Genomic DNA, 12,725 nt, shown 5'->3' with positions numbered 1-12,725 from the left:
GGTTTTTGTACAATTTGGAATTCGGACCATCCATCTAAAAGAGAATTATGCGTTTATAGGCTTTTATTTCACTCTGTATACACTCAGCATTGCTACTTGCTAGATTTTCTCTTGTTTTAACGAGAACATAATACAACATTTTTTCAGTACATTTCTGTTGGAACTGCCATAAATGATAAGAGCAGCGATGAGAGAGACTTAAATTCATTTCTATTGTACGCGGTTTATAGTGCAACTTCGACAATAGCAATGGTTTATGCTTTGTAGACAGTGGCGTAGCTTAACTTCAAAGGAATGGCCATTCCCCACAAGTGCGAGACGTGCATATCTATACGTACCTTAAAAAGTATAGTGTTCTCTCGTCATTGAGAGAGATTCTCATGCCATTACATTTTCTTTTCCACAACGTGAGCGCTGTACACTGTCATATGCTTTTTGTAAGTCTTCGTACACCAGGTGAACTTCTTTATTGACGGCTGTTTTTCTCTGTCTCAATAACTTGCGTAATAAATTACAAGTGGTCTACTGTGGACCGCCCAGCTTTAAAGTCAGCTTGCTCCTCTGCTTCGTAATGTCTATACTCATTTTTATTTTAAAATATAAAGGAAAAGATTCCTCTCATTGGCTGTATACCATAATAAAAACTTACTAATGAAGTAAAAACCTCACATGTAGGTAGGTGGTATATAATTTATTAAAAAATTTTTTTTAAAAATGATCCAAGATGGATAAAATCACAAACGTTTTCGGACCAATCAGTCCATCATCAGGTGGTAGAAACTTCAGATCCAAAGTAGTTGGAACTAGCTACATATTTAGGTCAAAAGACCTTAATGTAATAATAATTATGCCATTTAGGCTACAAAAATGTCGACAATAAGTCGATGTCACAAGAAATTAAATTGCAACGGTATTACAAAGTGGTCTTCATCTTGGCCTCCTGTCAGTTTGAGGCCAAGATGAAGACCAATTTGTAATACCGTTGCAATTTAATTTCTTGTGACATCGACTTATTGTCGACATTTTTGTAGCCTAAATGGCATAATTATTATTACATTAAGGTCTTTTGACCTAAATATGTAGCTAGTTCCAACTACTTTGGATCTGAAGTTTCTACCACCTGATGATGGACTGATTGGTCCGAAAACGTTTGTGATTTAATCCATCTTGGATCATTTTTAAAAAAAAATTTTTAATAAATTATATACCACCTACCTACATGTGAGGTTTTTACTTCATTAGTAAGTTAACATTTTTATTTTGTTCTTAATATTTTCTCATACATCCTACTTATTGTGCTGTTTACCTCAATTCCTCTGTAATTTTTACACTGATCATTGCGGCCCTCTTTGTGGATAGTTGGCGTGATAGATAATTTCCATTCTTTGGTAATTCCGCACCATTTAAGCAGTCATGAAAGAGTTTTCTTAGCTGTTCCTGGAGTTACTTTGTCTGTACCGGCTTTCACTAATTCTACAGGGATGTCACCAGTACCAGGGAATTTTCCATTTTTCAGGGATTTGGTTATTTGTTCCATCTCTGATTTACTTATTTTCAATGGTGATGAATTTATATGTATACGAGTACATACCTCTCGTGTTGTCTCTTCCATGTTAGTAATTCTGCTCTGTGTTCTGTTAGTATTTTTTTTTTAAATATTCTAGAACTATTTTAATATCAAGCTATCAAGAAAGTACGTTACATTTTGGAATAGAAAAAAAAACAGGTAAAATAAAAAGATTTTATTATATACAGGGTGTCTGCGTAACTTGGAACGATATGGGAAACTTTTTTAATATCAATTTTACGAAAAAAAAGTCATTCTTTATAAAGTGCTCTCCATAGTCTAAATCAGTGCTCCATAGTCAATCATCAGATATCAAATTTTGTCAACAGTATACGAGGTATGTCAAAAAATATGAATTTCGCCTCAAGAGCAAACTACCTTTATATTTCAAAATATCAAAAAATTTTATTATGGAAAGTTATTTGTAATTAAAAACCATATTCAAATATGCAATAACAGCCTTCTACTTCAAAAAAAAAATTCTGAAATTTTCCTAAATTACCGATTTCGAGTATCATTTTTATTTATTAGACATGTAATAACTCTTTTATTAATAATTTTACGAAAAAAGGTTATTCTTCATAAAAATCTGTGCATGGTGTAAACCTTAAGATGCAACCATCAGTTATCCAAGTTTGTTAATTTTATACAAGGTGTGTCAAATAATATGAATCTAGAAATAATTCTTTCTAAATTATTTCTAAATTCATATTATTTGACACACCTCGTATAAAATTAACAAACTTGGATAACTGATAATTGCATCTTGAGGTTTAGACCATGCACAGATTTTTATGAAGAAAAACTTTTTTCCTAAAATTATTAATAAAAGAGTTATTACATATCTAATAAATAAAAATGATGTTCTGAATCGGTAATTTAGGAAAATTTCAGAATTTTTTTTTAAGTAGAAGGCTGTTATTTCTTATTTGAATATGGTTTTTAATTACAAATAACTTTTCGTAATACAATTTTTTGATATTTTGAAATATAAATGTAGTTTGCTCTTGAGAGAAATTCATATTTTTTGACATACCTCGTATACTGTTGACAAAATTTGATATCTGATGATTGGATCTTATATTTTAGACTATGCGGAGCACTTTATAAAGAATGACTTTTTTCGTAAAATTGATGTTAAAAAGTTTCCCATATGGTTCCAAGTTACGCAGACACCCTGTATATTTGAAAAAGACACTCCAAGGTTATTTTTCTACACATCTCCCAACAAATTCAGGCACTTATCATAGCGGTGAACTAGCTTTGACATACCATTGCCATAAAATGCCTGAGACTTCAACCAGGTGTTCAAGGCCGTCCCTTAGCTCCGCATCGTCATCAAAGTGCTGCGTTGCAAGTCACCAGGTCCTCATTGCTCGAAAAATGTTGTAATTGCTAGGTGCAAGATCCGGACTATACGGCGGATGAGGAAATACCTCCCACTAGAATAAAAGAGACAAGTTCATCAGTCACAATCCCTTGCCGGTCACTTCCTTCTTCATCGTACACCTTGGTTCGACAATTTTTGAGTTTAATGCGCCATTGACGCACTCCATCTTCAGTGTTCACATTGTTCCCATAAACACAAATTTTGCAATAAATTTCAACTGGTTTGTTGTTTTTAGTCAACAAAAACTGTATTATCGCACTTCACAACGAGGGGTTTTCGATCGCGGCACATATTTCAAACAACGAGAAAAGACAGTGACTTCGCGCTAAGACGGATGGACAGCTACTGAACGGAGGAACGCCAGGATGCTAAGATGGCCGCGCTAGCCCCGCCCCTAGAGGCTACAGATCAAAACGTAACGAAGTTTTTAGATAACCCTCTATTCTAGTACAAAACTAAATATTTTTATTTGAAAGATATACATACCGCTTGAAAGATGGGTACAGCTTGCGACTGAATTGAAGAGTGCAGCTTTGACCTAGCATCGCATCGTTCCAGATCTTTACTTTTCTCAATCATTAGTGTAGTTTCCTTGACTCCGAAAACCTTGTACACCGTCGGGCATTTTCCTCTAACGTCTGTTTCATCTAGAGAATAGTCAAGATCTAGTCTTTTCATCGAATTTTGCAACATGGTTAAAATTCCTTTCTTGAAGTTTAGAGACCACTCTGTTTCTTCGTCTCTGGGACAGACTTCGTCAATAATGCCATCTTTGAATGAAAACCTGAAAAAATGTAAAGAAACTTAAATTTACTATCAACATATTTTGCCAGAAATTTTGACATACAAAAGCTTTTGTATATCCAAATACTATATTTTAATTGTTATTATTAAATGTCTTTTGATTCCAAAAGGTTTTTGATCGCAATTTAAAGTAGACCGGCTAAATGGGATACAAGAACCCAGTACTACAGCTCATGTTTGTATCGTTTCTTCCAATATGTTCTTTAAGATAAGTAAAGCTCTTCTAAGTATCCTTGGACATTGTATATATAATAATAGTCTCCCGTTTTATACCACTAACGTGGCTTTGGGATTATAGCAGGGTAGTCTGTTATATCTAGGGACTACAGTATACAAGGAAGGTAACAGGGCCAGTACTACGCTTCAACTGCCTATTATTACCCCTGGTTTTACCCATTGTACCCATGGTACCCATTTTTATTTAGGCTGAGTCGACCTGGGGTCTATAGACATTTTAAAAATGTCTAGATGTTCTGGCGGAGCTGGGTTTCGAACCCCGGCCTACCTGCGTTGAAGTGAGACATACTACCGCCTGAGCTATCCGGACCCTTGGACATTCTACAGTAATTTAATTACTTTTCAGTGCCTGCTTTTAATTAGTTATTAATGTATAGTATGTTCAGTTAATAATCTGTTCGATGTAATCGGATGCATCAATAGTGATCGTTGTCTAACGACGTTTACTTAGACTGACGCCTTAATAGAAGCACTAGAAGGAGTCTTTTGTGGTCTGAATCCATTGTTGAAATGAACAAACTGACTATTTTTTTCTCACTAATTACATTAAACACCAAACCCTTCCACACGAGCTACTTCACAGCGTTAGTTGTCGGCGCTACAAAATTGCCTGTCTAAGCCACTTTGTGGCGCCATTCAGTAGCGTTGTAGACGCTCGTGTGTTTCTACACCTAGAAAGTATTTTTGAATAAGGTCAAATCGATTGAGTTATCTTTTGTGAAGAGCTTTTTTTAAAAAGACTATAAAAATTGTATTGAATATAATTTTTAATTAATTTCCCCAAAAATGTTTGTTAAAAATTGTTATTCAGCATTATGGCATACTACTATCGATCCGTAGAAAGAAACATTTCCGTGGCCTCCTTAAATTACGATTTTTGTCACTAGGACTATATTATAGGACTCCTTGTCTTAAATTTAGAACAGGGTCTCTGTATTCAAATATATTCATGTTTGCTTTTAAATGTATATAAACTCTTAAAATACAAATCGTTGAAACTAAATAGTTTGACTTCGTAATCCAAATTCAAATGGAAACGGTTTATTCAAATAACAAAAATCCTTTTATCCCTTAAATTCAGTCGCTATTTAATAAACGGCATGTAAACATCGGCTTGTTTACGTGCAGTAGTTTTGGTGATATATGATTGTTATCGAACAATTACTATTGTAACTTATTCTGCTTTAGGTGTAAAAATTTACATTTACAGGATAAAATCAGTAATTATTTGCAGGATTTGTAATACTGAAATCTGTACAAAAAAATAAAAATTGCATCATTATATGTTTTGTTGGAAAGAAACATGGATTAACTCATTCACTAATAATTCACAAAAAAGTTCCAAAAGATATTTGCGAAAACTACAGGTGTATCTCGGTAACTAATACGTTTAACGTTTGGTAAAATAAAAAAAAATTGAATCCATCAATCTTCTCAATAGTAAAAAGATTAAACACTTGAATAAAATATTTTTATAAGAAACGTCCACCGAGCTAATAGCCATTTCCTGATTATTACGTTGACAGTTCGTATCAATGATATTACACATCGACGTACGTTCCACTTAATGGTTTGGTTTAACTTGTTTCAAAATGAATCATGACGTTTGAGCAATGATAAAATGGAATAAATGTTGAATGGGTTGCATATGTGAGTTCATTTTAAATGAAGTAAAGAAAGACAGACGTACTCAGAATCTTTTAATTTCACTACGACGACCGGTTTCGATCTCTACAATATACAGATCATCTTCAGGTCAGCGTTACAAGTGAATTAAATGATGCCGTTGCAAGGGATGATTTGTAAGTTCATCAGTATAACATGTTTTCACGTCCAGATTATGCTAGTAGGATAACTAGGTGTAGGACTGGGTAGGCGGACATGCTTCGTAGGTTAACACATAGTATATTGGAATAGATCTTGAAGGTAGATGTGTGATGTGAAACAAAAGATAGACGGAAGAAAAGGAATACAGAAGATTAACAGTTATCTGTAGGGTATTCTGTCAAAATCCCAAACAAAATACCCTACAGACAACTGTTGGTGTTCTGTATTCCTTTTTTCCGTCTATCTTTTGTTTCACATCACACATCTACCTTCAAGATCTATTCCAATACACTATGTGTTAACCTACGAAGCATGTCCGCCTACCCAGTCCTACACCTAGGTTATCCTACTAGCATAATCTGGACGTGAAAACATGTTATACTGATGAATTTACAAATCATCCCTTACAACGACATCATTTAATTCACTTGTAACGCTGACCTGAAGATTATCTGTATATTGTAGAGATCGAAACCGGTCGTCGTAGTGAAATTAAAAGATTCTGAGTACGTCTGTCTTGATTTACTTCATTTAAAATGGAACAACTTCACCAGACTGGAACCTAAGCCAAGATTTTCACTAACCACTAGAGCAAGCCGGGTATATGAGTGGCATTGGAACGAATGACCACCTACAAGTAATAAAATCCTTAATAGAGAAAGTTACAGAATACAACAAGCCATTGATATTAATAATTATAGACTTTGAGAAAGCATTTGGTCAGTCCAGCATAGCTCCATGTTAAGAGCTCTTACAGAGTGAGGTATTGATCGTAGGTGTACAACTCTGCTTCGAAATATATATGTAATATAATAGTGCAAGAGCGGCAGTGAGAATGTTCTATGGCGACAGAAATATATTTCCCTTGGAGAGAGGTATTATGCACGGAGACACCATCTCTCCTAACCTATTTACTGCTTTGTTAGGCAGGCCGCACATCAAAGAAACATGAAACGTAAATCACGTTTCATGGAAATAAAACACTGCTAAACAAATAGACGTCCGGCCATTTATGAAACTTCCGAAAATAAAAATGTGTTATGAGCATGAATCACACTCGTTTCATTGGTAGGCGGACTTCAAGATTTGTTTAGCCGTGTTTAATTTTCATGAAACTGTTTTACGTTGCATGTTTCATGTTTTTCGTTTCATGTTTCGTTGGTGTGCGGCTTGCCTTAGAGTGCTATGAGAAACAATAATTATGAAAATATTGGAGTCAACATAAATGGGGAGTTTCTGAACAACTTAATGTCTGTAGACGACATAGTCCTTATTGCAGATAGGGTAGATCATGAATGCCAACTTCTTCAAGACCTTCATAGCTTTTCCACACGAGTTGGCCTTAAAATAAATTTGTCCAAAACACAATGCATGACTAATCTTACTCTAACATCTCACCAACTGATAGCAAACATCTCAACTAACGGCATGCAAATTTAACAAGTAGTATATACTTATAAATTAGTATCTGGGCCACGAGACTAAATTAGAAAGAGATAATCAAACAACAGAGTTAAATATGAGAATAGGACTGGCATGGGAGGCTTATGGAAATCCTAGGGAAGTCCTTAGATCTGGTATTCCCATGTGCTTTAAAAGGAAGATCTTTGATCAATGTGTACTCCCGGTTCTGAAGTATGGAGCAGAAACATTGGCCTTTACCAAAAAAGTAATCAATAAAATACAAGTGGCACAGAGAGCAATGGAGAGGGCAATGTTGAATATATCCCTCAGAGACAGTTTCAAATAAAATAGTTAGGAGAAAACTGGTGTTACGGACGCAGTTAAAAGAATTACAACGCTGAAATAAAACTGGGCGGGACATGTTGCCGGATTCAAAGGTGGAAGATGGACCAAGAAAATTTTAGAATGGAGACCTAGAAACGATGCTTATCGTAATCGAGTACGTCCTCCAACAAGATGGTCGAACGACATCAAGCACATTCAGCACAACTGGATTCAGGGTGCTCAAGATCGGATTCAATCGAATTATTTACGGGAGGCCTGTGTTCAGCAGTGAACTCAAAACTGCCAATGATAATGATAATGATGATGTGGAATATATTTCAGAAATTTATTCAGCAACTCGGCTGATATGACAAATTTGTTAATGTAATTTTTTCATTTTTGTGAAACTTTTGGATTTTTAGGCTTTTAGAAACAAATGTACTTATCTGTAGGAGTTAATTTTTTGTGTAAATTTTGACTAGAATTTTATAAAACTACTTACCTTAAACTGTATGCTGATAGTATATCAGAGAACTGATGGCTATTGCCATGTTCGATAGCGTCTTCTCCATCTTGGGGTACATTCTCACTAAGTTTGATATCTGATAAAGTTAACATTCCATCGCATGATGTTAAGAAGCCCAAAGTAGCTTTTCCCTCGATAAAGAGACTGGATTCGTTCTTGCTAGTTCCATTAAAAAGTGTTTTTACTTCTACGGTGTATTTGTAGATTTTTTCGTCTGCGTATTTGAATTTTGCGTTTTCGTCAACTAAAAAAAGAAAGTTCAACATGATATTACCAAATAAAACAAAAAGTATGGTTATCTCTAAAGATCCAATAAGGTGCCAGCTAGAAGTGGACAGCAAAATAATCCAGTAAGAAAGAAGTATCGGGTACCTGGGAGTGCTAATGCACAGTTATGGAGACACAGAAGCGGAAGTTGCTCAACAAATAAACAAAGCCAGCAGAATAGCAGGATGTCTTAAACACACTATCTGGCGCAACAAACATCTATGGACAGAAACAAAGGCCAAGATCTATAGGACAGTAGTTAGGCCAATTATGACTTACACTGCGGAAACAAGATCTGCCAGCGCAAGGACAAAATATTGATGGAAACGTGTGAAATGAAAATAGTCCAAGATATCACAGGAAAATCATTATGGGACAAACAACGTAGCACAGACCTCAGGCAAAGCTGTAATATAGAGAATATAAATGACTGGACACTGAAAAAAAAGAATGGTATAGCCATATAGGCAGAATGGGAGAAGGAAGACTGGTAAAGATAGCACGAGACATATCACCAAACGGTCGAAGTAGTATAGAAAGGCCAAGGAAGAGATGGAGTGACAACCTGGATATCTGATGAGGTGGCATCCAAAGATGGAACAGGCGCGAGCCTATTAAGGAAGCAGGAAGAAGAAGAAATCAACTAATAAATAACAAATTTGAGCAACAAGCAAACAGTATTACATCTGCTGCAGTGCTGAATCTAGATTTCATTTGGGTGGCTCTGATGGGAGCATAAGAGTAAGACGGTTTCGAGGTGAGAGACGAAATATGTTGGCTGTTGAATGTCACACTGCAAGACAACCAAGCATGATGGTATGGTGTGCGTTATGTTTGGGAAGCAGATCACCACTAGTTCTTATTAATTGCACTCTGACAGCTCGACGATATATTCGTGAAGTATATGTGAATTTTACAACCGTACCTACAAACCATTCCAAACGCAATCTTTCAACAGAATAACGCAAGACCTAATTGGAGTGGCCATCAAGATAAGCTGATTTGTTACCCATAGAAAATGTGTGGTATATGGTAGGTCAAAACCTAAATCAATTGCAACGTCCTCCAGCAAGCTCGTCTTAGAAGAGCTGTGGCATGCTACAAGAACAATATCTTCTTCTTCTTCAGCTTTCAGTAATCCAACTTTGGACATAGGCCTCACCCAATTCAATCCAGTGCTGTCTATTTTGCGCCACCTGTTTCCAGTTGTGTCCTCCAAACTTCTTTATGTCATCGGCCCATCTCATGTGTGGCCTTCCTGTACTTCTTCTTCCTAACCACGGTCTCCTTGTTGTATTTCGTGATTCCATCTTTTATCCTTCAGTCGGGCATTGTGTCCTGCGAAGCTCCATTTTAATTTGGCAGCATGTTCTCCTGCGTCTTTTACTTTGGTTTTGCTTCTAATCCATCTATTTGTTTTTTTGTCTATGAGCCTCACCCCAAACATTGATCTTTCCATCGCTCTCTCTGTGCCTTTACTATTTTATCCATATTGGCCTTGGTGAGTGTCCACGTCTGTGAACCAAGAACAATATGGATGAGTATTCCGCATTATGATATAGACCACTTAATCAATGCCCCATAGAGTAACTGAGTATGAAGAAAATGAAGGAAGAGCCACTTATTATAAAATTTTTGACGAGAATGAAGTTGCAAAGTTTAAAATTTAATCAAATAATAACGTAAACTTCCATAAAAAATATTTAAAACAATATTTGTTCTTCTAGGTGTTGTATTTTTTTTTTTGGCCATCAGTATATTAATATTTTTAAAAAATCATACAGAAGTAAAAAAACTTCATTTGTACAATGGTATAAAAAGTTTATTAAAAACTATTAAAAGTACTACTAAAGACTACTAAAAAAACTATCCAAAAGGATTTGCAAAACGTTTTCGATCTAGATCAGATCATCTTCAGTGCGTTCTGCCTAGTACATGGAACTAGCAACCTTATGAAAATGATAACATCGAGAAATATGGTTTACATGATAATAATATAATATTTATAGCGACTCCAAGTCGATGTTAAAGGATTAATTTATGTGTTAGGAGTGCTCAAAGGGCAACATGGTTCCCTGCTCGATAAAAAATCGTGGTTCTTGCCAGTTCAATGGACACAAAGCAACTGATGATCTGATCTAGATCGAAAACGTTTTGTAAATCCTTTTGGATGACTTTTAATAGTTTTTAATAAACTTTTTATACCATTGTACAAATGAAGTTTTTTACTTCTGTATGATTTTTTAATTATGGTATACAGCCAGCTACTGGGTATTTTCCCATTGATTTTATTAATATTTTTAACATGATGTATTTTTGTTTAGAGTACTTACTACAAAGTTATTACCGGTTTTAATCTAGCTTTCGTCTGGCAGTTTTTCTCTTAATACCGAATGAAATAAAAACTATTTACAAAAATAGACAAGAAAATAACGAGGAGAGGAGATGAAAAGAAAGAAATATCGCCAGTTATTTGTGACACATAAAGGGAGTTCTCTGTAAGCTAGAGACGTTGTGAGGTAAAGTTCACATAAACTTGAGGGATAACATGCTGAAAAAGTAAGTGGAGGTGTGCAAATATATACGGAAAGATAACAACTATGAAGATGATATTATATATCTCAAACGTGATCTTATCAGGAGACACTTTGTCACTTAACTGCAAAGAGGCTGTGTTTCCGTTAAATTTATAAGCTTTGGAGATGGAAGCTGGCTTTACTAAAAAACATTTATATATAAAGCATAATACGGTAGTCTTCTGGTGAAATAGAAATGTGACTTCCATTAATAAACTTCTATAAGTTTTGAATTTTACATTTAATGTCATAGTCCGGTGAAATATCATAATACTCATAAAAATATAGACAGAAATTTAAGTCTATGAAACAATAATAAAACGAATAGTATTATAGGCATATTCAGTGAAGATATTTAGGTAACTTCTTTTTCTTCACTACTTTTTCCTTTATTTATGTATTTTCTCCTCTTTTTCTTTCTACTTCCCAATTCTAATTGTAATTCTTCCTGGTTTGACTCTGTTAATATGCCCGATCCATTTGATTCTGTTTAATGTAAGTACTCAATAATAGGTTTCTACTTTGTCATGTGTCTGATATCTTCATTTCTTATTGTCTGTCTATCTGGTCTAAATGCTGCATGTTCTTCTTCCAGTTTTGGTTCAACGTACTCCCTTAGTCTTTTCCCTACTATCAATGTATACAGCTTATAGCTAACTTTGGCTAGGCATATTGCTCTCTAGTTTTCACATTGGGTTTCTTCTACTTTCTTGTGTATTACTACATTTCAATTTTTTTCCCATTTCTCGGATATCTTTTTATTCTTCCAAACTTCTTTGCAAATTATGTACAGCCATTTCTTTCCCTGCCAATTCCCCCAAAAATATTTATGTATAATGTTCTTTACAAGCTTCTAATATTTCTATTTCCTCATTTTTTAGTTGACAGTCTTTGTATTTTATTGCTCTTATTTCTTTTCTTTTGTTGCCTTTTATGCGAGTTGATGGAAGTTTGTGCAAGTGTTGTTGGATTCTTTGTACGAGTCCATAATTGTCTGTTATTTTCTGCTATGTTTGTCTTTGTAATGTATTCCTTCTTATCACTTTCTATAAATGTTTGTTTGTATTTCTTCCAAGCAGTTTTCTTTCCTTTTCGTTATGTTTTAATTTCTTCACTCCACTATTCTGCCCTCTTAAAATGTATGTTAAATTTTCTGATTCCACATTATGTACTTCTTCCGCCATATCAGTCATTGTTATTTTGAATATTTTCCACTTTGCTTTGAGATTTATTTGGATTTCTTCACTTTCTAATTTTTGGAAGTCTTTATATGTATCTTATTGGTATTTTTCTTGTATTTTCCACTTCATTAGTTTGCATATTACTATTTTTCCGTACACAGTTTTATCTTCTTTGCTTTCTGGTCTTACTATACATTCTGTTACGATTAACCTATGCTGTGATCCTATTTATGCCTCTCGTCTTGTTTTAATTTTTTTTATTACCTTTTTTAATTCTTTAGTATGTACTATACAGGGTATTTCATTAATAATTGTCCATATAGTAACTGGAGAAACCTTAGCACAAAATACGAAGATTTAACCTAAAACATCTAAATAAAATGTGGTTCCTTACTGAGTTACAGGGTGTTTTATCTAAAAATTTAAAAATTATTTTTGCTCAGCATTTTAAAACTATTCGACGTATCCTTTTCATACTTGGCAGGAAGTATAGGTACTGTACACACTACTAAATTATGTTAAATAAACGTTTCTGGCTATTACCAGAGGCGTACGACGGGGGAAAGTGAATGGTTGACCCTTCTCAAATTCTACGCCACTGGCGAAATTGCTATTTAAGTTC

General features: G+C 34.6%; 1 protein-coding gene across 1 annotated transcript in view; it reads right to left on the bottom strand.

Moving 5' to 3' along the window:
* The window catches only part of LOC114337267 (uncharacterized), a 721,645-nt gene that overhangs the window by 688,700 nt on the left and 20,220 nt on the right, over positions 1–12,725 (bottom strand). The window contains exons 3-4 of the mRNA XM_050641250.1: positions 8,056–8,323; positions 3,444–3,741 (exon numbers count right to left, since the gene is read on the bottom strand). Of these exons, the coding sequence (XP_050497207.1) occupies positions 3,444–3,741; positions 8,056–8,323 (566 nt within the window). The remainder of the gene's footprint in view (positions 1–3,443; positions 3,742–8,055; positions 8,324–12,725) is intronic.

Source organism: Diabrotica virgifera, chromosome 10 (genome assembly GCF_917563875.1).
Source record: "Diabrotica virgifera virgifera chromosome 10, PGI_DIABVI_V3a".
NCBI classification, from domain to species: Eukaryota; Metazoa; Arthropoda; class Insecta; order Coleoptera; family Chrysomelidae; genus Diabrotica; species Diabrotica virgifera.
Note: the sequence above shows the minus strand (reverse complement) of the source record. Positions and strands in the feature narration are given on the sequence as shown.